Raw genomic sequence first — 27,880 nt, 5'->3', positions numbered from 1 at the left:
TTTTGCGCAGAGCTTAGACTCCGGTGGCATCCGAGCGCACATAGAATCAGCTCCAGCTCCAGCTTCAGCTTCAGCTTCAGCTTCCAGAATGGGTCTGCGCTACTCCCAGACCATCCCTGCGGTGCTTCTACTATTAATTGCAATAATCGGAATCCTGCTTTTAGTTATTCCGACTCAGGAGATCCAGAAGACTCCAGAACACGAGGTAAATATATAGAAATATTGTCTCATACTTTGTGCATTTGTGTAATAACTATAGACCTGTATGGCTTCAGTATCATTAACCCTTTCATGCATACTGGTCACTCCAGTGGACAGTTATTCTACAGCTGTTCTCTTGTATATTCATGGATTTTGTTGTTTTAGTTTCATATTAGCCAACACAGTGGACGCTTATGCATCATCCCATACACTACAATTGATAACATTACTGTAACTTTGCTGTTCTAGGTAAACTTGATCTAACATATTTGAGTGTGAATCAATTCCTTGTTGTTGTTATTAGACTGTCATTAACCCTTTCATGCATGAATTATGAGAACCTTAATCAAGATTTTTTTTTTCCTGAGTGTTTTATTCCTCTTCAGGCATGAAAAAAACAATGTGACTGATTTTTTTTTTTTTTTTTTTTTTTTGTAGAACCTATTTTTCATGGAGTTACAAACACGTCCACTAAGCTGGACACCATGTGTTTAATTTATGAAGCAAAGAAACATGCATTTACTGTCATACTGTGTGAAAACTATGAAATAAATGTTTTTTTTTAATGTTGCTAATCTGATGTTTTCTCACATTTTAACATACTATAATAGTAGTTATTACTCACTCAAATAATAGGCAAAAAACAACAAAACACAACAATTTAAAAAAACAAACAAACAACCTGTTAATTACAGTCTAATAACAATAAGCAATTGATTTAAACTCAAATATGTTGCTGCAGATCAGGTTTATCAAGAACAGGAATGTTACAGTAACAGTATGAATTGCAGTGTATTATGGGATGGTGCATAAGTAGCCACTGTGTTGGTTGATATGCAAGTAAAACAACACAATCCATGAATATACAAGAGAATAGCTGTAGAATAACTGTCCACTGTAGTGACCACTGTGCATGAAAGGGTTAACAACAGAAGTTTTTTTTTTTTGCATGTTATCTCAATGAAGTGAGTAATGACTAGTATCAGAGTATGTTAAAATGTGAGAAAACATCAGATTAGCAGCATAAAAAAACAGTACAGTAAATACAGTAAATACATGTTTTTTGCTTTAAAAAAATTAAATGCATGGTGTCCAGCTGAGTGGACATTTTTGCAACTCCATGAAAAATAGCTTCATAAAAAACATATATATATATATATCACATTGGTTTTTTAATGCCTAAAGAAGAATAAAATCACTCAAGAGAAAAAAAAATCTTGATTAAGGTTCTTGTAATTCATGCATGAAAGGGTTAAAGTTAATAATATGTCCATTTATTTTAAACTGTAAATGTGCAGGGTTTAAATCAGGTGTATTTGCAAAACTAAAACAACTCCTTCCACTCATGTTGCATCATATTAGGATGTTTTAACTGACAGATGCTCATTTTTACAAACCAAAAACTACTAATGCTGAAACATGTTGCTGTTATTTAACAGTGTGCATGGATATTCTGTCAGTATCAGACCTCCCTAGTGCTCATTAACCCTTTCATGCACAGTGGTCACTACAGTGGACAGTTCTTCTCCAGCTGTTCTCTTGTATATTCATGGATTTTATTGTTTCAGTTCCATATCAGCCAACACAGTGGACGCCTATGCATCATCCCATACATTGTAATTCATACCATTACTGTAACTTTGCTGTTCTTGATAAACCTGATCTGCAGTAACATGTTTGAGTGTAAATCAATTGCTTGTTATTGTTAATAGACTGTAATTAACCATTTTCATGAACAATTTTTTTTTTTTTTTTGCATATTATCTCCATAAAGTGAGTAATAACTAATATTAGAGTACGTTAAAATGTGACAAAACATCAGATTAGCAGCATTAAAAAAAATTATTTCATAGTTTTCACACAGTGTATCAGTAAATACATGTTTCTTGGCTTCAAAAATTAAATGCATGATGTCCAGCTGAGTGGATATTTTTGCAACTCCATGAAAAATAGGTTCATAAAATTTTTTTCGATCGCATTGTTTTTTTCATGCCTAAAGAGGAATAAAAACACTGAGGAAAAATAACTTGATTGGGGTAAAAAAAAAAAAAAAAAAAAAGTATTCAAAATCTCTCTGAAGGGACATTTTAGAGAGAGTTTGACCCACATTTTTACTTTTAAATTTATTTTTGCTTTAGTTGGACCATAAGGGGTTATCCAAAACAGGGAGCTACTTTATATTGAAATAAATGTTGGAATGGCAATCAATTAAAGTTCGCTGTCTGACAGGATATTACTGTTTTTGGACCCATTAAGGTTCTCATAATTCATGCATGAAAGGGTTAATGAGTCCTTGTGTCAAAAACGCTAAAAAAATGCAACATGCAGAATAATTTGCATGCATAGATACAGAGTTTAAGTACAGTCATAAAGCGAATGAAAGAGGAGAAATATGGAATAAAAGCATGTATTTGTGTTTTATTGGCCATTCTCTCTGGACACAATGCATGTGCTCTTCCTTTTGTTCCACACTTTGAAATACTTCTATAAAGGTTCATAAAGAGATCTGTCGCTGCCCTACATTGCATTATACAGTGACGCTTTGAAGTAGCAGGTTTCATTCCTCAAAAGGGCATGAAAGTCAACAGAGCTGAATGAGTTAGAGGAGGACTTTTGGTCAAAGACGATACAGGGCATAATGACAGATTGCAGCATCTTTGTTGATTGAAGGATGGAAGTGTTTGCTGTCAGTTAAACCATATAAAAGTGTGATCATATGTGATTATGTGCACATGTAGCACCACTGCTGGTAAATGATGTAGCCACATCCTGTCAGCTCAATGGAAACTAAAAAGGGCAAGAAAGTTGCCCTCTATAGAAAACATGCAATGAATATGAATACTTTCACAAGTGTATATGTTTTTATCACAGCTGCAGTTTACTTCGGAGTGACAGTGTCCTTTATTTAGGTTTTTTTTTTTTTACCCTTCTTTTATTCTTTTCTGTCTTACATTCTCTTCTTTTTTGTGACCATCATATGACAAGGTTCAAGGTTTGAGTTGCATTTTAGTGACATTAAGGGCAAAAATTCAAGTTCTTGGTTATGGACTGAAAATATATCAGTTTAGGGTCAAATTTTGGCAGGAATCTGAATCTGAAATCATTTATGCAAAATCTCAGGTTAAATTGGCTTCATCATTGACAGAACAAGTCAAAATCTAACAAACGGGTGGGCAGGTTCAAAAACGAATATGAAAATTTGGTTGTAAAAAAAAAACTTGATCTCACTTTAGGAAAGTAAATGGGCCTAAATAATATAAACTATTTGAAGCCCATGTAGGTGGGCAGAATTGATTACATTCTGGAGGCTAGATATTGAAAAGTGAGTGAATGCAAGTTTTTGTTTTTTTTTACAATGGTATTTATTTTTTTCATAAACTAATAACTGATGGGGGTAGGGTTAGTAAAAGTAATGAATTTACTTATCTAATATTGGAATATACTTAATTGTTGGGTAATGCTTTATTCACTACAGAAAAAGAAAGAGAATGGTGTAGAATACATAAAGATTTATGATAATATCAACTCTACATAAAGAATTATCAGTCAAATTCTTACCTAGAAGCCAAAAAAATCCAAACAAAATTGTCACAGGACGTCTTCTGAGGAACTGGCTGATCTGACGTCATTGACTTTGAACTGAAATCACTCATACTCATACTCATTCAAAAGGGCATACCATAAGCTCTTCTTCTAAGGTTAAAAGTAAGGAAGTTCAATGAAAATTTGCAAGCAGCAACAGGATTAATATGGGTTTTCAAATTATTTGTTACTGAAAAAGGGTAATTTTGGCCCACTTTTCAGTAAACATCATGCAAAAAGTCACACAAGGACAAGTGATACACATTTTTTGATGTTCTATTCTGAAACTACACAATTTTTCCAACAAATTCAACAAAAGACACTGCATGAAAGGTATACATTTATTCCACAATATTTTTTCCCAATAATGTCACAATAATGATACTCAAAGTTTTAACCTTGTCATATAGCCACAACTTTTCTTGCACTAAAAAAAACAACTGCCTGCAGACCTGACTGGTATAAAGGCAATACAACGCAGCAATTCTGTCTTCAGTTTTTAATATTTAAAGCTCTGTCTCTTCCAGTTTGGGATCGTCCTGGATGCGGGCTCTTCCCACACTTCCATGTACGTCTACAAATGGCCGGCTGATAAGCAAAATGGGACCGGTATTGTCACGCAGCACGACGAATGTCACGTAAAAGGTAACACATGATGACGAAGAAGTGTTCATTTAACATGCACAGCACTTCATCTAGTGCTCCGTGATGTCCACAGAGTACAGAGGAAGTACTAAGAGGGCAAACAAACCTCAAAAGGAGGACTCAGCATTTTTGCACCAAACATCTGTGCTGGTGTACTGTGCAGCTCATTTCAGTCAAACACAAAACTATAATAGTATTTATACTATAACAATAAATGATAATTACACTGGGTTGCAAAAAAATGTTTTTTGCAAGTTGTCTAGGTTTTTTCAGCTGAATTAGGAACATTTTGCACCGCTAAATCCAAAAATGACATCTGTTTTTCTCAATCAGGTCAGGTTTTTTTTGCTAATTTGATTTTGAAAAATTTGATCTTCTCACAAAATATAATAATTAATACCAAAATAAGATTGGTAAGCACACTTTATGAAACTTGTGACTTGATTCCTGTTAGGTACAATGGTGTATTCACCGCACATGTAGCAGAATACGTCAGGCTTATTTTTGCAAGATCTTCTAGTCGAAGCCATTTCATTCACCTGTAATATTAAAGAAACCATTAATCATAAATTGGCAAAAGTCAAATCTTCAGAACTCGTTTATTGCAAGAAATATGAAAGAATTTTGTATCATATGATGTGAAAATGCCCATAAATGTAAGCAAAAATGTTAAAAAGCCAATAGTTCAGAAAGTTGACCTGATTGAGCAAAATTAATGTGATTTTTGGATTCAGCACACCAAAACTGTCCTAAATCAGCTCAAAAAACTTAAACAATAAATTTGTTGTTGACCAGTGTTATTTATTGTTGTTGTGGAAGTTTTATGGGTCCTATACTATTATTGTGCAATTACTGGTAGATTGCTAACACAGTTCTATATAAAACTAGAAGCACTCGGAGAGCGCAGACCTCCGCCAAGGCTGATCGATGGCCCCCCCTGTGGGCCCCCCCACCCCTGATCACCACCAAAATTTAATCATTTCTTCCTTATCCCATTTCCAACAAACCCTGAAAATTTCATCAAAATCTGTCCATAACTTTTTGAGTTATGTTGCACACTAACGGACAGACAAACAAACAGACAGACAAACAAACCCTAGCAAAAACATAACCTCCTTGGCGGAGGTAATAAGCTCTCAGCTCTCAGCAGACACTATAATGATCATTGCATATGACATAATGAGTTAAGAAGATGAATTCAGGGGTGTTATACAAAACATAAACTTGGTTTCAGATGGCTTTACAAAGACAGCAGACCTGAGTCCATTCTTCTCATTTCAAGTACAGTAGAGTAAAACTTTCATGTCCCCGAAGAAAATAGTCAATAAAAAATACAAGTTATACACAAATAGAATAGAATAGAATAGAATAGAATAGAATAGAATAGAATAGAATAGAATAGAATAGATCTTTATTGTCACTGTCACAGGAACTATGAAAATCAGTTGAGCAGCAAAAACACTGAAAGACTGTATAAAAATATCACACGAAATACTGAAGATGTAGGCATGTGCAAAAGGCTGCAGGATAAAATATTAAATATACACATGCTACTAAAGTACTACAAAACCTACTGAAATATGCAAAAGCTAACTATACTACGGATGAGAAATATGTACTATAAATAAGGATATATACAGGTGAGATTAGGAAAACAAGGTGCATGTGTTGTAAGTATTACACTGAGGTATTGCACTCACTATTGCTGTTGTTAAATTGTCCAGAGGCACTGAACAACCAGGAAAAAAACACTAACAAATTCACTTAAAAATTTTCAAAAATAGTAATAATAATAACATTTGATTTATCTAATACCTGGGGAATAAAAGATGTCCTTTATCTGTTCGTTGCACCTCAAAGAAAGATAAACTTCCACCTTGATGAAAGCTGAATAAATTCACAAAAAAATACAAACTAAACTAATAAAACTATAACCAGACCACACGTTTTGACATGTGGTTTCCTCTTTTCAGTCTGCAGGTGCCTCTCGTTAGTTAAACTCAGCTGGTCTCAACCTTTCGTAACTAAAAGCGCAGTTTTGGTTGTTAAAAAATGAACCGCTCTCCAAAATAAATGAAAGAGCAACATCCATCCATGCATTTTCTTCCTCTTATCTGAATCCGGTTTGCAGGGTAGACCCTCCTCTCTCTCTCCCTCCATCCATTTCAGACTCGTCCCAGTGCATCCTCCACCCCCTCACTGTGTATAGACAAACAGAATTGGTGACAAAGGGCAGCACTGGTGGAGTCCAACCTGACACCTCACATAGTAGTGGACCACAGGTTACAGAGCACTCCCCCTAAAGTATATGGTCAAATAACAGTCGCTGGTTGCCTAAAATGAGACAAAAAACACAACATGACGATAAGATGATGGGTGTAAATACCACTGTAATGACCTACATAAATATTCAGATCATTATGAATCCAGTTTTAATATATTCAGTTGCCTCCCACATCACTTTGTTCTTGGAAGGTAACATTATCTAACACAAGATTGCAAAACAGGCTGATATTTTGTAGTTATTACAATTATATATGATTTTAACCCTTTCATGCATAGTGGTCACTACAGTGGACAGCTATTCAAAACTGTTCTCTTGTATATTCATGGCTTTTACTGTTTTAGTTCCATATCAGCCAACACAGTGGACGCCTCTGCATCATCCCATACACTGACATTCATACCATTACTGTAACTTTGCTGCTCTTGATAAACCTGATCTGCACCAACATGTTTGAGTGTAAATCAATGCTTGTTATTGTTAATAGACTGTAATTAACTATTTTTCTTAAACAAAAAGGTTTTTTTTTTTTTTTTTGCATATTATCTCCATAAAGTGAGTAATAACTAACATTAGAGTATGTTAAAATGTGACAAAACATCAGATTAGCTGCATTAAAAAATATATATTTCATACTTTTCACACAGTGTATCAGTAAATACATGTTTCTTTGCTTCAAAAATTAAATGCATGATGTCCAGCTGAGTGAATATTTTTGCAACTCCATGAAAAATAGGTTCATAAAAATTTTTTTTCAATTGCACTGTTTTTTTCATGCCTAAAGAGGAATAAAAACACTCAGGAAAAATATCTTGATTAGGGTCAAAAAATGGTATTCAAAATGTCTCTGAAGGGACATTTTAGAGACAATTTGACCCACATTTTTACTTTTAACCCTTTCATGCACTGTCCACTCCAGTGGACAGTTCTTCTCCAGCTGTTCTCTTGTATATTAATGGGTTTTGTTGTTTTAGTTCCATATCAGCCAACACAGTGGACACTTCCCATACACTGTAATTCAGACCATTACTGTAACTTTGCTGTTCTTGATAAACCTGATCTGCAGCAACATGTTTGAGTGTAAATCAATTGTTATTTGTTAGACAAGAAGGTTTTTTTTTTGCATATTATCTCCATGAAGTGAGTAATTACTAGCATTAGAATATGTTAAAATGTGAGAAGACATCAGATTAGCAGCATTAAAAATGTTTTTATTTCATTGTTTTCATCTCACTTTCTGATATTGGGTTTTAAACAGATGTTTCTTTACTTCAAAAATTAAATGCATGGATATTTTTGTAACTCCATAGAAAAAAAACTCGTTCGCATTGTTTTTTTTCATGGCTAAGCACTGAAGAAAAAAATCTTGACTAAGGTTCTCATAATTCGTGCATGAAAGGGTTAAATTAATTTTTGCTTTAGTTGGACCATAAGGGATTATCTAAAACAAGGAGCTACTTTATATTGAAATAAATGTTGGAATGGCAATCAATTAAATTTCGCTCTCTGATGGGACATCACTGTGTTTTGACCCATTAAGGTTCTCATAATTCATGTATGAAAGGGTTAAGTACATTTAGATAGAGTTACATCCTAAATTAACTTACAAAGGATGGACAAGAGGGAGGAACACATAGGTTATGATACAGGGGTTGGACAAAATAATGGAAACACCTTAAAAAATCAACAAAATATAATTTAATATGGTGTAGGTCCGCCTTTTGCGGCAATTACAGCCTCAATTCTCCGAGGTATTGATTCATACAACTTGTGAATTGTTTCCAAAGGAATTTTAAGCCATTCTTCAGTTAGAATACCCTCCAACTCTTTTAGAGACGATGGCGGTGGAAATCGACGTCTTACTTGAATCTCTAAAACTGACCATAAATGCTCAATAATGTTGAGGTCTGGGGACTGTGCCGGCCATACGAGATGCTCAACTTCATTAGAATGTTCCTCATGCCATTCTTTAACAATTCTAGCTGTATGGATTGGGGCATTATCATCTTGAGGTGAAGGTGTTTCCATTATTTTGTCCAACCCCTGTATGTGGTTTGCTTGTTGTTTTTAACCCATAAACACCCAAACAGCCACAAGCTACCAAAATAATCTACAGATATAAAATGTTTAATGCCTATTGATACATTAATCCTATCAATCCATGTAAATAATTGGTGTAAAATGCAGTTTGTCATCTTTTCACGGCCATCAGATATGACCTATTTGAAGGATCAGAGGCTCCGTAGTTACCATGGAAACACCATCATCTTCTACAACATTGATTCACCAGTAAAACTCCTGGCGTTTGATGGAGACACTTGCTTTATGTTCAGTTAATGCTTATTTTCCTGAAAAAAAAAAGTAACATTTTCTTGAGTTTTTGTCTACAGCTACATGATCAGTGAATTAAATATAGGAAAATACCTGGTTTTCACTGAAAATGCAAAAAATATAGCAATATAAACCCCCTCCATCCCCTCCTCGCAAATTTTTTCCAGGAAGGGGGGGGGCAGCAGAAGGCTCATGATGATGTAAGGGAGCGTTTGTTGAAAAAAGGTTGAGAAACAATGCTCTAGTAGATGTACAAATACTTGGTACAGATGCCACTGAACCTCATTTCATCCATGTCAGTACAATAATCTGGTCCCAATGTCAATGACTGATCAACACAGATAACAGCATTAAATTAAAATATACATACACATGTTATAAAAATATGAAGACAAGGAGTATAAATAATACATAAAAACATGGTGTTACAATAAAAAGTGTCTTGATGTAGTTTATCCTCTGAAGTTTTGACAATTCATCATGTTTTGACAATTCATCATGACACCCATGTAGTTATGAGGATGTACTTGCTCAACTTCACTATTTCCAGTACTTGCTGTTCTGACCTCTCTGGGGTTAAAAATTATTTTGACGATACTCGATTGTTGGTCTGCGCCTTGTTCCCCGCCTAATTTAAACTGCAGAGTTCTGTCTAAGTGGGGATCAGGAAAGAACTTCTTCAGAGACAATGATAAGTCGAACCAGTCTGTCTTCAGAGCCGTACATGTGTTTATTTGCAAAAGCAAGGAAAAACACATGGAGACACACCCAGGGATGGTCTGAAGGGTAGCCGAAAATCCCCTATCATTTATACCTTGTTTCGGGACTCGGGGCGTGATTTCCCGCAAAACCCCGGGTCGCTCCTCCCAAAATCCCCTTTTTCCAGCATTCTAGAAGATTCGGGGTACTTTTCCACTGGCAGAAACCATCCCTCGGTTTCTATTACCCCCGGAAGCTTCCCCTTTAAAACCATCTTTGGTCAGGCACATCTGTGCCATTTACCCTACTTGCTGCCTACACACTCAAGGTCATTTTTGGTCTTCTTATCAGTTGTTTTGGTTCTTCTTTTAATTAAGTAGCGCAGCTGTGCCGAATGTGTCACTAGATGGTCTGGCCATACTGCCCAGAAATTATTAAGCCAGCACCAACCAGGCCTACCATGGCCAACATGGTTTGCAGGGTCAGCAGCCGGGTCAAGGAACTTCATACCACAACCGGCAGAGAATCCTCCTTTCACAATTGTTTACAAAAGCTTGCGCCTGCAGAATCATCAGCAGGGCCTTCTACCATGAAAGACACATGCAGGGCCTTCTTCAAACAGTATCTCTTTTACATTATTTACCTTATTTTATTCTCTACAATTTCTTTGTTTTCTTTCCACATTTAAGCCAGTATCTGAAAGTATTGTATCATCAGAAAACTTGATAATACATTCTACTGTGTCTGCTTCTATTCATATACAGTGTGAACAGAGTAGACAACACATTTTCTCTAGAGTCAGATCTTTTTTTTTTTCTTATTTATTATGTTGTGTATTTTATGTTGCAATGTCTGTCATGTGTGATATACAACACTCTATGCACCATTACTTCTATCTGTTACTGTCCCATAAGCGATATTTTGATGCAAAATGATCAGTTATTCTTCCCAAAAGCATTAAAACAAAAGCTTGTTTGGAAAATGCTTGGAGTATGGAGTAGCGATACATGTTGTTAAAATGAGTGGAATAAAAGTCATCAGAAAAGTAAACACTGGAAGTTAAGCATTTACTCACAGGTGTCAAACATGCGGCCCGGGGGCCAAATCCGGCCTGCCAAAGGGTCCAGTCTGGCCCATAGGATGAATTTGTGAAATGCAAAAATTACACTGAAGATATTAACAATCAATAGTGTAAAAATCATTTTAGTTCAGGTTCCACATACAGACACATACAGTCCATTTAGATTTCAAGTGGGTCAGACCAGTAAAATGTTATCATCATAACCTATAAATAATGACAACCCCAAATTTTGCCTTGTTTTTTTGGTGTAAAAAAGTAAAATTACATGAAAATGTTTACATTACCAAACTATGCTTTTATAAAAAAAATGTGAATAACCTGAACAAATATGAACAAACGGAAATGTCTTAAGAAAAGTGAATACAATTTTACCAATATTCCATCTGTTACTAAATGTTTTGTGCGATTGTAATGAACATGTGTAAATGATAAACTGATAAACAGAGGCGTAATATTGTTAAAATTGCGCTTGTTTTTCTTAAGACAATTCAAGTTGCTCATGTTATTTGGATTTTTAAGGAAACTTTGTAGCTGTAAACCTGATCATGATATAATTTTACTTTTTTCACTGTTATCATTTTACTGGTCCGGCCCACTGGAGATCAAATTGGGCTGAATATGGCCCCTGAACTAAAATGAGTTTGACACCCCTGCTATAACTGCTGACAAATGTATCTACGGCCTTTTTCAAAATTACACTTGCCTTCATCAGAATCTCAAAAATACATACTGATCGTAATCCAGACATAAAACCAAAACTATCAGTTTGACTTCTGTTGCCATGAAATGACCCTTTAGCCCCACTCTGTCCTGTTAATGAGGAACCCATCCCTTTCACTTCCACAGAGTCAGAACATACAGATGCAAACAATGTCTGCATTGAATCATATTTAAAAATGGAAAATACTTTTTCTTGTGCAAGACATTTGTCCTAAACTGGCTTCCTTCCTCACCAGACAGTTCATGCCATCTTAGTCAGTGCCAGTTGTTCCTCTTCTTACTCCAGTTTGTTTTCTGGGTTTCCACAGACACGAAGGAAGACCAGTTCTTGCAAAGGTCAGGTCAAGTTCCTCTGTAAGCAGAATCACTTTCTCTGTCTGTCAAGGTGGGGGGATCTCCAGCTACGAAGGTGTTCCTGGTGGAGCCGCGAAAAGTCTGGAGGAGTGTCTGCAACAAGCCATGAGGAACATCACCAAATCCAAGCATCACCAGACTCCGCTGTATCTGGGAGCTACAGCAGGGATGAGACTGTTGGAGTGAGTAGAAGATCCAGAACGAATATGACTGTGAAGATGCATTAAAGCAGGGGTATTCAAATCAGGTCCCTGAGGGCTGGTATCCTGCAAGTTTTAAATATTTCCCTCTTCCATCACACCTGGTTCAATTAATGATCAGCTCATCATCCAGCTCTGCAGAAGCCTGATAGTGATGTCATGGCTTCCAGGTGTGCTGGAAGAGGGAAATATACTCAGTGCCAATGAAAACACAACACTTGAAGATTCTTATATTTTTTTAAATCGATGAGGATTTTTATTCCATAAGCTATTTGGAATTAATCATAGGCCATTTCTATACAGTAAAAATAAAAAATCACATCCAAATGTGTTGACAAAAAATAAGGATAAAGAAAGAAACTCAAGGACCCCCAAAACCAAAAGTCACAAAGCGGTCCTGGAGGTGCTGCAGCTCAGTGTAGCAGTCCTGCTGTGGTGTGGTCACATGTGCTCGTCCAGGGCGAGGTCTGTCTGCAGCTGAGCCAGTTTCTTCATGCCTCTGTTGCATCCTGACTATGGTGGACACATTGCATCCAAAACGGCGCGCCACCTGCCGAGCAGAGATTCCAGCCTCCAGGAGCCCCATATTTGGTCACGTGTCAGTCTAGGCATCGCTGAGTTATTGCAAATGATTTTGGTGCTTTTCAGCTTGTCTTTATACACAGAACATGACCACTCCTTAACTGACCACAATTCCTTAAATTGAGCAGTTCATTGCTGAGCAATGAGAAAAACAAGTCTTATGAATGCAGGCAAGTTCATTCAAGTGTGACAATAGCTCAACCCATCTCAGGTTGTTAAGAAATTGTCTGGGATTATCTTCTACAGGTGAAATTTAAACACATTGATGCAGTTCAGGAACAATACAACACATTCAAGTGTTGCGTTTTCATTGGCACTGAGTATATCTAAAACGGGGACATTAAAGGTGCGGAAGACTTTCGTGACCAATTTTCCATCAAATCTCTAAAACCTCAGTCATATCCTCAGTATCAGGAATCTGTAAGTCTTTCTGTGATTACTCACCTCAATCTCTTGCATTAGGGTGAACAATTGTGAAGTGCCATCTGCCATTGAAGGCAAATGTTATAACATATGGATCATCTTTGTCATTTTCATCATTGCTCCCATCAGTAATAGAAAGAGCATATTCACGAAATTAAATACTTATGAATCATATTATCAGATCTTTTGGTAGAAAAAAATACATTAACCTTTTCATGCATGAATTATGAAAAAAGTATCTAGATTTTTTTTAGGTTGATTTTATTACTCAAAATTAGGCTAAAGTTGAAATGCATTTTGAATGGTTTTATTAAGATTTTTAAAGGTGCGGGAGACCAATCGTCACCAATTTTTCATCAAATCTGTAAAACCCCAGCCATGTCTGTGTCGTGTTTGTTTCATCCATATAATATCATATGGTTGCGCTGCCGCTGCCGGTGCCAGGCGGCTGCGCGAACCTCCGCTTCCCACAATGCATGTCATGACAAAATTCCAAAGATGCTCAAGTTACCTCCCAGCTCTGTTTGTAAACATATGGTTTGTTCATGGTGGATGGCACTTCGAAATTGTTCACCGTGAGGGAGGAGATTCAGGTGAGTAATGACAGAAAGATTTACAGATTCATGATACTAAGGCTATGACTGAGGTTTGACAGATTTGATGAAACATTGGTCACGAAAGTCTCCCGCACCTTTAATGATCAGCTCATCATCCAGCTCTGCAGAAGTCTGATAATGATGTCATGGCTTCCAGGTGTGCTGGAAGAGGGAAATATCTAAAGAGCAGTGGCGGCTGTTCGTCTTTCAGACAGGGGAAGCTCATTGTCGGCTTACATTAAAAAAAAATTGTCAAGTTATTTAAACATACATTCGGCCCTCCGTTCCTTTTTAAGAAAATGCTCAGTGACCTTATCGTACCAAGTAGGCGTCTTTTCCAGGGACTGGACCAGTGTCCTCTCTGCTTAGATTCCCTTGGCCCATTGTGTTGTGAGTGTAAGACTTCAGCCTTTTTAAACTACAGATGCTCCTTTCACTCCGACCTAGCCGACAGTTTGATTGATTTAACTATCTACAAAACGATATTAAACTCGAACAAGAAATGATTAAATTATGTAACTGAAACAAGAAAATGCTGAAATTATGTTAAATTGAAACAAGGAAGTCCAATGAGTGTGTTTTATTTACAGTGCAAGAAATGAACGAGTAATTTCATAGTAGTTTCCCTCTTGATTTCGCAGCAGAATGTGCGACGGTATTAAACTGAACTGTGTCAGTGAAGGAGTAGATCTCAAAATAGCTGTCAATCAAATGGGATTCAGCCTTTCGACTGATCTTCCAATCAGCACATGGGATTCTGGCGTCCAGCCTGGCCGAGCTCCGCCCACAGCTCCATTCACCCCCAGAGACACCCGGCGTCCGGGGGCGGGACAACATCGTGGCATTTATCCAATTACCGTCCAGTTTTGAGGCAATGAAAAAAACTGTTCCACTCAGTCCCATTGAAGCCCAGAGACGCCCGGCATCTACGGGCAAATGCACTGAGCAGAGATGTGTGAGAAAACAGAGACATGGGAATGGAGGAGAAGTGAACAATATCGAGTCTATTGATGTATGATAAAGCTGATTTGAACTAACTCATCTGTGAGATGAACGTGTTCTAACACATTTGTAGTCAATGAAATGTCAACACAACCATACATATTTAACCATTTAATTTTCGTAATTTTAGGGGAGGCAGGGCTTCCCTTGCAGTCTGTGAGAAATCACCACTGCTAAAGAGGGGACATTAAAGATTTTTCAGTTCAATTCAGTTCAAAAGCACAATTAATGTTGTAAGCATGACCAGTGCAGGTACACTTAAACTAAATCTTTATTTTCCCGTTTACCTCCACCTGCTTTTCAACAGAATGGCCAATCCTGCGGAATCAATGCGGATACTGAAGGAGGTGGGCACCAAACTGCAGTCTTACCCTTTCAGCTTTAAAGGGGCAAACATCCTGAGTGGGCAGGAGGAGGGGGCGTACGGCTGGGTCACAGTCAACTATCTGCTCGAAAACTTTGCAAAGGTAAGTTGTGGCTTTTATATACTTGTAATTCTGACATTCAACAATGAGTTCAACTATCAACAGCACGGGTAAGTTGTGAACGGAACACACCCACAGCTACAAAAAACCCACCATGAAGTCATATTATGTCACCACAGACCGTATCACTCACAGAATGAAGTGTTCACAGTTTACACACATCTGTATTATGATCTCATCAGGTTTTCTTCTGACGATATCAAACACAGACTCAGACAGCTGTGTTTCTTCATCGTCATGTAAACTATCTAAAGCTGATGGTTTACATCACAGGTGTCAAACATACAGCTTATGGGCTAAAACCGGCCCACCACAGATCCCATTCCGGCCCGAGGGATGAATCTTCTTTTTTGCGATCAAATTTCTATTTTAATTGTCCTTTCCATTTAACAAATGAAGTCCAACAGAGGTATTTCAGGGGATACAATATTAATGGAATGGATTCACAGAAAAAGAATACCAACAGTAGGCCCAAAACAAAAGAATGTGTCATGGGATACCATAGAACACAGTGATGGTATGATGATAATAAAAGAAAAGCCAGAGGGATGAATTTTCCAAGTGCAAAATTTACACTGAAACCATCAACAGCCAATGGTGTGAAATTCATTTTAGCCCGATTTGATCACAAGTGGGTCACACCAGTAAAATAACAGCAGAAAAACCTATTAATAATCACAACTAAAAATTCTAAACTGCAAAATTTTAACAATATTCTGCCTGTTGCTAAAGGTTTTGTGCCTTTGTAGATCCACCGTCATCAGTAATGAGCATAACATAAGTTGAGGCAAAAGATTGTTAAACTTGCGTGTATTATTTTTAAGAAATTTCAGGTTGTTTGGGTTATTCATTATTTTGTGCAAAAGAAATATCTGTAAATGTAGATTTTTTTTTTTTTTTTTTTTTTTTTTAACATTTTCACAAATTCATGTGAAGGAATGCTTCTAGGACCAAAAAAGAGTTTGTTGGATGTGCTCTTTGGAAAAAGAGATTCATATAGTAGATACCAAACTGGAAGAAAAACTCCAAGGCACTCTCTTTAATTTTTTTTTTTTTTTTTTTTAATCTCCTTTTTATTCTTTTTTATCCTTTTTATTTTATTTATTCTGTATGTTGTGTGCTTGTGGTTTATGGACCTGTGTCTGCAATAAAGTTTATTACTATTATTATTATTATTATTATTATTATTATTATTATTATTATTATTATTATTATTATTATTATTATTGTTATTTTTTTATTTTTTTTAATGTCTTTATTACCATGGCATGGTCATATCTAGACCTACATTTTCATAATTTAATTGTATTTTTTTTACACTAAACAAAGACAAAAATTTAGAAATGTCAATATTTATAAGCTTTTTTTCTATTACTTAACCATCCCACTTGAGGTCATATTGGGCTGAATATGGCCCCTTATCTAGAATAAGTTTGACACCCCTGGTTTTTCTGTTAGCTTGACTCAGTTTTTAGACAGAAAACAGCCACAGCAAAACCACAAATCACCACTGTTTTCTGTACAGTTTGTGTTATTAATAGCTGCACTAAAGATCTGTTTGGAATCCAACAAACAAGGTCAGAACTGTCACAGTTTAGTCTGAAGCATGGATCAACAAACAGCAACTTAGCAAAGATAATAACATCCCATAATAACTTTATACCCTCATAAACCTCATAATCGAGTCCACCTGTGTAGAAGAAAAGCTGCCAGTTCAGCATCAAACTCCGTTCTTTACATTTAGAGTCTGTGTCCAGTGGACAATTCTATTTTTATCACTTATTTTGTTTGACTCTAAAAGTTGTTTCTTAGTGGTTCTCATCTCATATGGTCATTTTCTGATGCTTTGGTCAAGGCCCTGTGGTGGTCATGTATATTCATTCAATAAATTCTACTCATATCTCTACAATAAAGTGCACTGATGCTGTTGGAATAACATCAAGCTCATTTCTAAGGTCATTTTTATGTGTTTTAAAGTGGAAATACCACCTTTTCTGTAGCTGGTTTAAAGAATATATTACATGTATTTACACCGGTGCCCATAAAGTTGTATTTTCAATCACCATTGACCAGGACCGATGATTACATACTGAGTCCAGTTTATCAAGAATAAATCATGTTGTTGCAATCATTTAATGAGAAGAGATAAAAAAAAATTATATTTTATTCCATCTTTATGGGCAACAGTGTATTTGACATGAGCATAAACAAGCCACATAGATTATGAGTATGTCCCAGGTACAGTGTACTGGTTGGTCCACAGTTTATTCTTATTTACATAAACATAAGTCGGTATTATCAGGGTTAAATAGCACTGGTCAACAACAAATTTATTGTTTAAGTTTTTTGAGCTGATTTAGGATAATTTTGGTGTGCTTAATCCAAAAATCACATTCATTTTGCTCAATCAGGTCAACTTTCTGAACTATGCTACATATTGGCTTTTGAACATTTTTGCTTACATTTATGGGCATTTTCTCATCATATGATACAAAATTCTTTCATATTTCTTGCAATAAACGAATTCTGAAGATTTTACTTTTGCCAATTTATGATTAATGGTTTCTTTAATATTACAGGTGAATGAAATGGCTTCGACTAGAAGATCTTGCAAAAATAAGCCTGACGTATTCTGCTACATCTGCGGTGAATACGCCATTGTACCTAACAGGAATCAAGTCACAAGTTTCATAAAGTGTGCTTACCAATCTTATTTTGGTATTAATTATTATATTTTGTGAGAAGATCAAATTTTTCAAAATCAAATTAGCAAAAAAAACCTGACCTGATTGAGAAAAACAGATGTCATTTTTGGATTTAGCGGTGCAAAATGGTCCTAATTCATTTGAAAAAACCTAGACAACTTGCAAAAAACATTTTTTTGTAACCCAGTGTAGTCTATGGAGGGGCTGTGTAAGTGTGTAACATCTAATTCTTTTGTCCTACATCTGTTCAAGTTCCTTTTTTCCATATTTTTTCTGTTTTCCGCAGTATGGCTTCATCAGCCGTTGGTTAAATCCGGGAAAACCAACCATCGGAGCTTTGGACTTAGGTGGCGCTTCCACTCAGATCACTTTTGAGACCTCCGAAAAGATGGAGAACCCGGAAAATGCAATGGCGCTGAAGCTTTTTGGACGAACCTACAACCTGTACACCCAGAGCTTTCTGTGCTACGGCCAAGACCAGTTCCTCCGTAAACTGCTGGCTCAACTGATCAAGGTATGTGATGAGTTTTAGTCAAGGTTCCAGTTCCTTTTCATCGTAACTGCAAATGACAACCAAAGCATCATGGGTAAAGATATTCCTCAATTAAATATTTGTTTATATGTGTAAAAAAGAGGTTAGTGTTAGTATGAGTATTAGTGTACAGGAAAACCACCACCATTTTAACTGTTAAATGGGCAAACAATTATAATTCAACTACTAATTTAATGCCGTTTTATAATTTATCCAGACTTAAAATGATGATTTTTTTTTTTTACCCTCATAGCATTTAATTTCCAAAACAGACTAAACATATCTTCTTAAATACACTGCACATTCAGGGTATAAATTAAATGTAACATTTTTCTCCATTTTTCATAGTTCTTAGCCTAATTCTACAGCATTATATGAAGAAAAAAAGTGTTTACCAGATGCAAACCTTCCACCACCATCTTTACCATCAAGTGGGAAAAGCTGTTATGTAGGAAAATATATTCATTGCTTGTTTTCTAATGCAACTAAAATAGCACAATGTCTTTTCTCTCTCTTTTTTTTTTTTTTTTTAATTTCTGCTTTTATTTTCCAAATTACACTCAAAGCTGTACTGTCCATATACTGAATAAACTAAAGGTTATATTTTTTTCCCCCTTTTTTTAATGGTTCACGGAAAACTTTAAATGAATTTCATGAACAAAAATAAGTGTTTAATGGATTTAAGTCATCCACTATTGCTTTAATCCTTAAATGGGCATGTATTTTAGACAATTAATTAACAATTATAATGTTAATGTTATATCTAGCTTAAAATAATGCAATTTCATGTTAGTTTTCTGTCTGTATCTCCTGAGACACAGTGTGCATACATTTTCTCCTTTTTTAATAATACAAAATGTTTCGCATTTTTAATAGTTCATTTGCTTTCATAATATTTTATAAGCAATTACTAATGTTGACTAATGTAGCAACCACTGCATTAACCCTTAAATGATCAAGTACCTATAAATGTTTCTTCAGTATTAATTGCCATTTTCTAATCAATTGCACTAATATGATGCAATTTCATGTTTTTTTTCTCCTGAAAACATAACCTTATTTTTATAAAAACACTGTATATATTGACAATTATTCATTTAAAGTATAAATTTAACATGCGCTCTTCCATTTTAAAGCATTTTACTAACAGTTTTTACCCAATAACACTTACTGTTTTTCTTTTATTTCAGGCTCAGGGTGTTTCGGACCAGCTTTCCCACCCCTGTTATCCTCGTCAGTACAAAACATTCATCTTCCTGGGAAAAGATGTGTTTAACTCTTCATGTACTGTGAGGGACAAACCGCCCAAGTTTGACCCTCAGAAGAACATCTCAGTGGTGGGGACCGGAGATTACCAAGTCTGCCAGGACACCATCAAGAAGATGTTTTCCTTTGACAACTGCAAATATTCACGCTGCAGCTTTGATGGAGTCTTTCAGCCCAGAGTGTCCGGAAGCTTCATGGTGAGGAGGAATGAAAATGAAAAAGCCTTGTTAGAAATCTTTTTATTTTATTCAGTTTTAATCTTAAATCAGGATTTGTCATTAATGCATACAATGTAATTTTAACCCATAAAGACCCAAACAACCGCTGGCAACCAAAATTATCAACCAATAGACAATGTTTAATAACTTCTGATCCACTAATCCTATCAATCCGTATAAATAATTGGTGTAAAATACTGTTTGTCATCTTTTTGTGGTCGTCAGATATGACCCATTTCAGAGGCTCTGTAGTTACTGTGCAAACACCGTCATCATCTACAACACTGATTTACCAGTAAAACCCATGGAGTTGGATCAATGACAGTGGAGGGACACACTGGGATTATGTTCAGTTAATGAGAGATTTGCTGAAAATGTTACTTTTTCTTTATTTTTCTCGGTTTCTGACATGATGCCAATTTACTTTAACCTGAGCTTCTATAAATATCTATATGATCAGTAAATTAAATATAGGAAAATACTTGATTTTTTTTGAAGAAATGCAAAAAACAGAGGACAATATTATAATAAATAGTGATAAATCACTTAAGAAAAGTTAACTAGAGAAAAAAATTCATTTGGGAACTGCATTGGGTCTTTATGGGTTAATTTTTTCAGAGTTTCCATGTAGTGCAATTGGCATTACATTAATATTAACCTATAAAGACCCAAACATCCACTGGTGACCAAAACTGCTCTAGTGATCTAAAATGTTTAATAACTTCTGAAACACTAAACCTATAATACATGTAAAAAATTGGTGTAAAATGCAGTTTGCCATCTTTTCATGGTCATCAGATATGACCCATTTGGCTCTGTAGTGAACGTGGAAACACTGTCATCTTCTACAACATTGATTCACCAGTAAAACCCATGGAGTTGGATCAGTGACAGTGGATGGACACATTTGTTTCATCTTTGCTGAAAAAGTCACTTTTTTTCAGTTTTCTCTGTTTTTAATGCAATAACCCTCAACTTTAATCTGAGGTTTCTACATGATCAGTAAATTAATGATCAAATTATACATGATTTACACTGAAAATATGCAAAATATAGAGGCTAATATTACAATCAATGTTGATAAATCACTTAAGAAAAGTTAAATATAGAGAAAAAAATATTTTGGAACTGCCACAAAAGTAGCACTGGGTCTTTATGGGTTAATACGACAAAAGAAGCAACATTTTCACTTGTTTATGTTTCATCATAGTGCTTCTCTCTGTGCCCCAGTTTTTAACACTGGTGCCACTGGAAATATCAAAATTTTAAGTATCACCATGTAACATTAAATATTTATTAATGTAATCATTTATCATTCAAAGGCTCAACCCTATCTGTTGCATTCCTCATGTGGAATGAGTGTATTTGATCCTGGCATTTCTTTTTTGTTTTTCAAAAATCTTCTTATTGTGTTTCAGTGGCGTACAAATAGACAAATACAGAACAGACCCACAGAAAGCTAAGACTACATTCTTAATGCACAATTCGGATTTTTTGGTGAAATCCGATTTTTTTGTGTGCTCATTCATATTACAATTTAAATGCCATCACTGTCCTCATTGTAACTGTTGCTATCACTGTCTTGTAATGTATGTGGAAATGACCAAAAATAGTCATTTACCCGATAAAGGGTTAATATGTCCTACAAGGCTACAGCTGGTAATATTCGACACAGTTGTGTTTTTCTGTGGGTTTAAAGTAAATCTTCCAGGCCAGAGGTGGGTGGAGAATATGAGACTTAAAGCTGATACCGAAAGCTGAAGTTTCTGTTTTAACTATGAAAGAGTTTTGGAGATGTTTGATAAATAAACTGTCTGAGTTTAGAGAGGGAGAGCACGACTTTGTATAAACATGTAAAAACTCAGCGTCTCCTCCTTTTTCTTCACAGGCGTTTTCTGCATACTACTTCACTTACAGCTACATCAAGACCCTCACCAATATCTCCATCACATCCCCCCGTCAGATGAAAGAGGGAATCCAACGTGTCTGTAACATGTCCATCACTAAGGTACACCCCCCCACCCCACCCCATATCACACCATGTGCATGTGCAACCACAGTGTAAATATATGTATAATATTTACATTTAAGTCTACATTTATAGAAATACTCATATAACTTACATAAATTGCAGATATCTTTCTTTTCTTTCTTTATTTTTTATCAAGTTTTATTTATTGGTATTTTAGCAAGTTTTAACAACAAACAACATAACAACAAGCCAGTCCGCGCCTCAGTACAGCTCCAACAGAGAACAAACATTCTTGCACATAAAAAAGCAAAGAAATATATACACTAGACACATTCATATTCAGTTGTTATACATAAAATATAAAAGAGGAAAGGAAAGGTATGATAACAATAAAAATGCAAACTGAAGATTAAATCAAAATAACAAACAAAAAATAGATAAATAAATAAGTCATGTGGGTCACGAAAGGTTTTTGATTGATTGATTGATTGATGTATTTATTTCGAACATGAATGTCAAACAGAAGAAAATAAATAAACAAAACACTTAAACATAAGACATATAATACATATTCGAAAAGGAGTGAGAAGAAGTACAACTTAGAAACTCCCACCCCTTCTCCTTATATAATTAATAACAATAAAAGCCTTCCTCGTCTAATCATATCTATACACTATGTCATAATATGACTGATACTTACTAGTAAATAATTAGGTTTCTGGCTTTATATTATTATGAACAAATATAATATGATTTACATAAACACATAATACAATAACACATATATTATTATTAGGTTATGTGAGATCTTATCTTATCTAATCTTATCTAATCTTATCTTATCTTATCTTATCTTATCTAAACAAGACATCAAAATAATCACCTCATACACAGTCGTGGAAAGAAATTCTTAGACCATCAAAAGTCATCAAAAACAATGATTATGCAATCCAGTACTAACTCCTGTGTGTATCATGTGACTAAAACAGACAGAAAAGAAAACATGGAATGCCAAAAGCACTGTTTTTGTCAGTGCAATGCCATAGATACTGATGTAAGAACTGCAGCGATTTTGGTTATTATCAAGAAAACATGGAAAATGGATAAATATCAGCTCTGAAATTAAACTCTTACGAGCTATTTTTGTTGTTATCATTATATTTGTCCAAAAAAAATGTACCTTTAGTTGTACCAGGCATTAAAATGAACAAGAAATGGAAGGAAACAAGGGGTGGTCTAATAATTTTTTCCACAACTTTATTTCTAACCCATAAAGACCCAGTGCTGCTTTTGTGGCCAAGTGAATTTTTCTCTAGATTTCACCTTTGTTAAATGATTTATCACCATTTATTATAATGTTATCTTTTGTATTTTGTATTTTTTTTAGTGTAAAACTTGTATTTTCCTATATTTAATTCACCGATCATGTAGATACTCATAAAAGCTCAAATTAAAGTTGAGGGTTGTTATATCAAAAACAGAGAAAACTGAAGAAAAAGTGACTTTTTCAGTCAAGATATCAATAACTGGACATAAAAACAAGCATCTCTAACCAGTGTGATTTATTAAACCCCATGAATTTACTAGTGTATCAGTGTTGTAGAACATGATGGTGTTTCCACTTCACTACAGAGCCTCTGAACGTCCAAATGGGTCATATCTGATGACCATGAAAAGATGACAAACTGTATTTTACTCCAATTATTTATATGCATTGATAGGATTAGTGGATCAACAGGTATTAAACAGCTTAGATCAGTAGATGCTTTTGTCCGCCACTTGCTGTTTGGGTCTTCATGGGTCAAATATACACATTAAATTACTTAAATGAGTTTACAGTTTTCCAGATTTACGCAGCTATGAAAATTAATTAAGACTGAAGAATAGACTGTAAATGATGGAGAGAAATGTTTTCAGCATGGATATAAAAGTGTGTCCTGGCCGTTTGTTCTGGTTAAATGCTGCTCCTCAGTGTTTAGTTTAGACTGTACTAGCCGACCTCCAACTCGGTTTACATTCTTTAAACATGTCACAGATGAATTGTAGACCTGAACCTCCTTAAAACTCAGACTGAACTGCAGCAGTCCCAGGCTCTTTTTATCCACTCAGTCCACTCACATGACCTTTACAGTCATCAGCTCTGATGTTGTGGGTGAGCTTCAGGGACACGAAACTCTTAATTCTGTTTGTATTTTTCAACTGGCTCATGAAGGTCAGGTCTGAGTCTATTAAAACACTAAAGACCAAGGAAGCCTCTAAGACACTGGACAGTTTGGACAATTAGTCACATCTGCAAGTAAATAAAAAATACACAACAATACAAACATTTATGGCTTGGAGAGAGTGTGCGGATTTTTTTTTTTTTACACTGCACTGAAAATAATAATAACAGTGGATTGGATTAATATACAACATATCAGAGACAAATATTGTATTTTTTACTTCTTTTGACAAATTCAGTGTCTTATCCCATCATTGCTTTTGTTGTTTTTGCAGAGTGGAAATGATCAAACATTTTTTTTCTCATTCTCTTATCTCCAGATACAACAAGAAAATACAGGAAATGTATAGATGACAATCAGCTCTAACCAACATTTAACTCTAATTAGGGATGTCTGATAATATCGGCCCACTGATATTATCGGCCCAATATTGGCATAAAAATGTAATATCGGTGAATATCGTTATCGGTTTTTTTGCTTGTCATTAAAACCGATAAAATAATGCCTTGATTTCGCCGGCATTTACCGACGTGTAAATGAAGCATTGTTTGTAGCTGAAAGAAATGTGCAGTTTTCAAAATTGTACAGTAGAGTTGCCACACTGTAATAGACTCATGGAGGGAGGGAGAGAAAATAAATAAATAAATATGGCATTTTTTCCACAATTTAAGTTGAAGTATGTATTCTTTGCACAGACAGTGTTTAGATTTTGAAAGCCTTGTTGCATTTGAGAATGCATCCAATGGGGCATCACAATAAAATTAGGCATGATGTGTTAATTCCATGACAGGAGATGCGTGATGTTACCTAAAATTAGTTTAATATCCCACATATATCGGCAGCGGTATCGGTAGATATCAGAATCGGAAATTAAGCGTTGGACGATATCGGCATATTGGTTTTTGGCAAAAAAGCCAATATCGGACATCCCTAACTCTAATGCTATATTTTAGATAGAATTGATAAAACAATTTTAAGCAGTTATCTGCCTCAGAGATTAAAAGTGCCAAATATTACATTATTTAATAAGATGAAATGGAAAACAAATGGCCAAAGTGCTGGTTATGTGATGTTTTAAATGTATATAATAAAGTGTTATTACATATATATATTGGTTTGTGTCCATTTATACAGTAGATTCATAAAAGTTCCAGTATAAAGAACATGTAAAATGAATGTATTGTGACTGAAGTAGATAGATCTGAGACAAACATTCCTTTTGAGTAAAACCCATTCTAACATTAATTCTCACATTCTCACATTTTGACCCAAGACTGTATCTGGGAAACTACAACCAACCAACATTTGGGCTGATTTTTTTCTTTACTAGCGACTCAAATTTGGTGAAGTTTCACTACTTTTATTCTAAATGTATTTTCCTTATAGATCAGTGTAATCAGAGTTAATTTTATTTTTTTGTCCTTTAATTATACTTGCATGAACCAACTTTAACACACAATAATTTCCTCTGGGATTAAACCTTTAGGTGTCATTTTTCTTTTTTTTTTTTTTTTTTTTCTTTTTTTTCTCTTTTCTTTTGGGGTTTGTTATTGTTGTTGTTGTTGTTGTTGTTTTTGCTATTAAATTTGATATCAAGATTCCAAAAAGCTGTCTCATTCATCAGCTGTTTCATTCAGTTATGTTGCTTGTCAGAATATTGCAACTTTGGTGCTTAAAGGGTTAATAAAGTATTCTGATTCTGTGATTAGATTATTTCCATTGTTTTGCCAAGTGCCCTTGAGTGACTGCATCTTGGAAACTATACAACCAGCATTTTTTTCTTTTTTGGGCCTAATTATTCTTTATCAGTGAGTTATATTTGATTAAATTTCACTTCTTTTATTCTGGAGTTTTTTTAATCAGAATCAATCAGAATCAGAATACTTCATTAATCCCAGGTGTGAATTATTGGGTGTTACAGTCGCTCCATTCAAGTATAATAAAAAGGAGCAGCAAAGAAATTATTGATACAACAGAAAAAGAAAATTTATAAATATATAAAGCTCCAAATATGCAAATATATATATATATATATATATATATATATATATATATATATATATATATATATATATATAGTTCTGAATATAAATCAAATATACATATTAAAACACTCTATTAAGACACAAAATTAGAACAGCAATTTGTAGAATATGTACTAGATAATATATTATCAATATGATAATTAAAGAAATATACATAATAAGTAGGGATGTTAGAAAATATCGGTTCTGCAATACATCGCGATATTTCAGAGTACAATACTATATCGATATTAAAGAATACTGTATCAATATTTTTAGGTATTTATTCAAATGCAGATATGGCGGAGGTTCATTTTTGTTTTTCTTTATTGTTTCTATCTTATTTATTCTTATTTAACACTGTTTTGTTGAAGCATCCTAAAAGCACTTTTTACTGTCTGAGAGGCATATGGTAGTTCCTTTGGAAACTAGAAGAATTAGGAAAAAATGTTGTGATATAGCATTAGATCCTGTTCTGAAATAAAAAATATGTTTAGTATTTGTACATATTTCTGGTGTAATTCAATCCTTCCAGGAAATAATCTTTAAAAAAAAAAAAAAAAGAAACAAACAAAAAATGGTCTTTTTAACAGTATCATGATATATCGTGATATATCATATCATGATCCTAGTATTAGGATTTGTATCGTATCGCCAGATTCTTGCCAATGCACACCCCTAATAATAAGTGTGCAAAAATATTGTTGTGTGTAATGTGTTACTCATAGACCATTGTAATCAGTGTTCTTAAATGACTCGTAATAATGTATCTGACTCATTACTGAAACCTCACTGTGCTGTATTTTCACACAGATGAGTGAAAAGACAAAACAGCCTGAGAAATACATGAAGAATGTCTGCGCCGTCTCCAACTTCATCCAGATCCTTTTGATGGAGGGCTATGGTTTCAATGACACTTCACTGCCTTCTGTCTCCTTCCAGAAAAAGGTAAAGGAAATAACTTCACTTTTCTGTCCATCACGTGTTGGACTTTGGTAAAAACCTGGTTGTCCTTTTGCAGGCGGGAGGAGCGTCTGTGGGCTGGGCTTTGGGATACATGCTGAGTCTGAGTAGTCTGTTACCAACAGAGAGCGTCAGTCTGATGAAGGCTTTACCCCCAGGCCCATGGGCCGGAATCCTCTTCCTCTTCATCGTCCTCCTCCTCATGGCAGTGGTGTTCTTAGTGATAACCTTCAGACAGACGAGGACAAAGAATGGTGGCATGGTGTAAAAGAAATAAATCCAAAACTTTTGCTTATAAAGATGTTTTCGTTTGTGTACGTACAAGAAAAATGTGCTAAATTCAACCTCATTCAACACTTTTTTTAATGTTTTTGTCTGATAAATTGCATTTTTTCAGGGACTGAACATGCTGAAAAACTCATCCAACACTGCACATGCATCAGACGTGGAAAAAAAAAAAAAAAAAAAAAAAAAATGTGGGAATGATTGTGGGAAAAATACGGCTTAATAGCGCTCCCTAGAACATTTCGAAACTGAAGCCCTGCATGAGCAAGAATGTACCAGATTCACCTACAGCTTGAAGATCTTCCTGTTCATTTTTTTTTAATCATGATAAAAAATGTTCATGTCAATAATTATCATGAAAAATGTTTCATTAATTTTTCTCAGTGAGTGAGAGTTGAAAAAATGGTTACATGTGGTTTACAATGATTATTTATGCTCAGATTATGACAAATATTTCAGAAATCTAGAGGTAAAACATTTCAAACTATTGTGATGGTTAAAAAAATCT

The 27,880-nt window shown here is 34.9% G+C and overlaps 1 protein-coding gene across 1 annotated transcript; it reads left to right on the top strand.

Moving 5' to 3' along the window:
• On the top strand, positions 1 to 27,607 carry LOC115426028 (ectonucleoside triphosphate diphosphohydrolase 2-like). Its single transcript, XM_030143953.1, has 9 exons — positions 1 to 205; positions 4,311 to 4,428; positions 11,929 to 12,079; positions 15,008 to 15,167; positions 18,177 to 18,404; positions 19,613 to 19,885; positions 21,795 to 21,914; positions 26,938 to 27,072; positions 27,146 to 27,607. Exons 1-9 carry the CDS (start codon positions 89 to 91, stop codon positions 27,353 to 27,355), a joined length of 1,512 nt encoding a protein of 503 aa, XP_029999813.1. The 5' UTR covers positions 1 to 88; the 3' UTR covers positions 27,356 to 27,607.
• The last annotated feature ends 273 nt before the right edge of the window (positions 27,608 to 27,880 follow it).

This window comes from Sphaeramia orbicularis, chromosome 9, assembly GCF_902148855.1.
Source record: "Sphaeramia orbicularis chromosome 9, fSphaOr1.1, whole genome shotgun sequence".
Classification (NCBI taxonomy): Eukaryota; Metazoa; Chordata; class Actinopteri; order Kurtiformes; family Apogonidae; genus Sphaeramia; species Sphaeramia orbicularis.
Note: the sequence above shows the minus strand (reverse complement) of the source record. Positions and strands in the feature narration are given on the sequence as shown.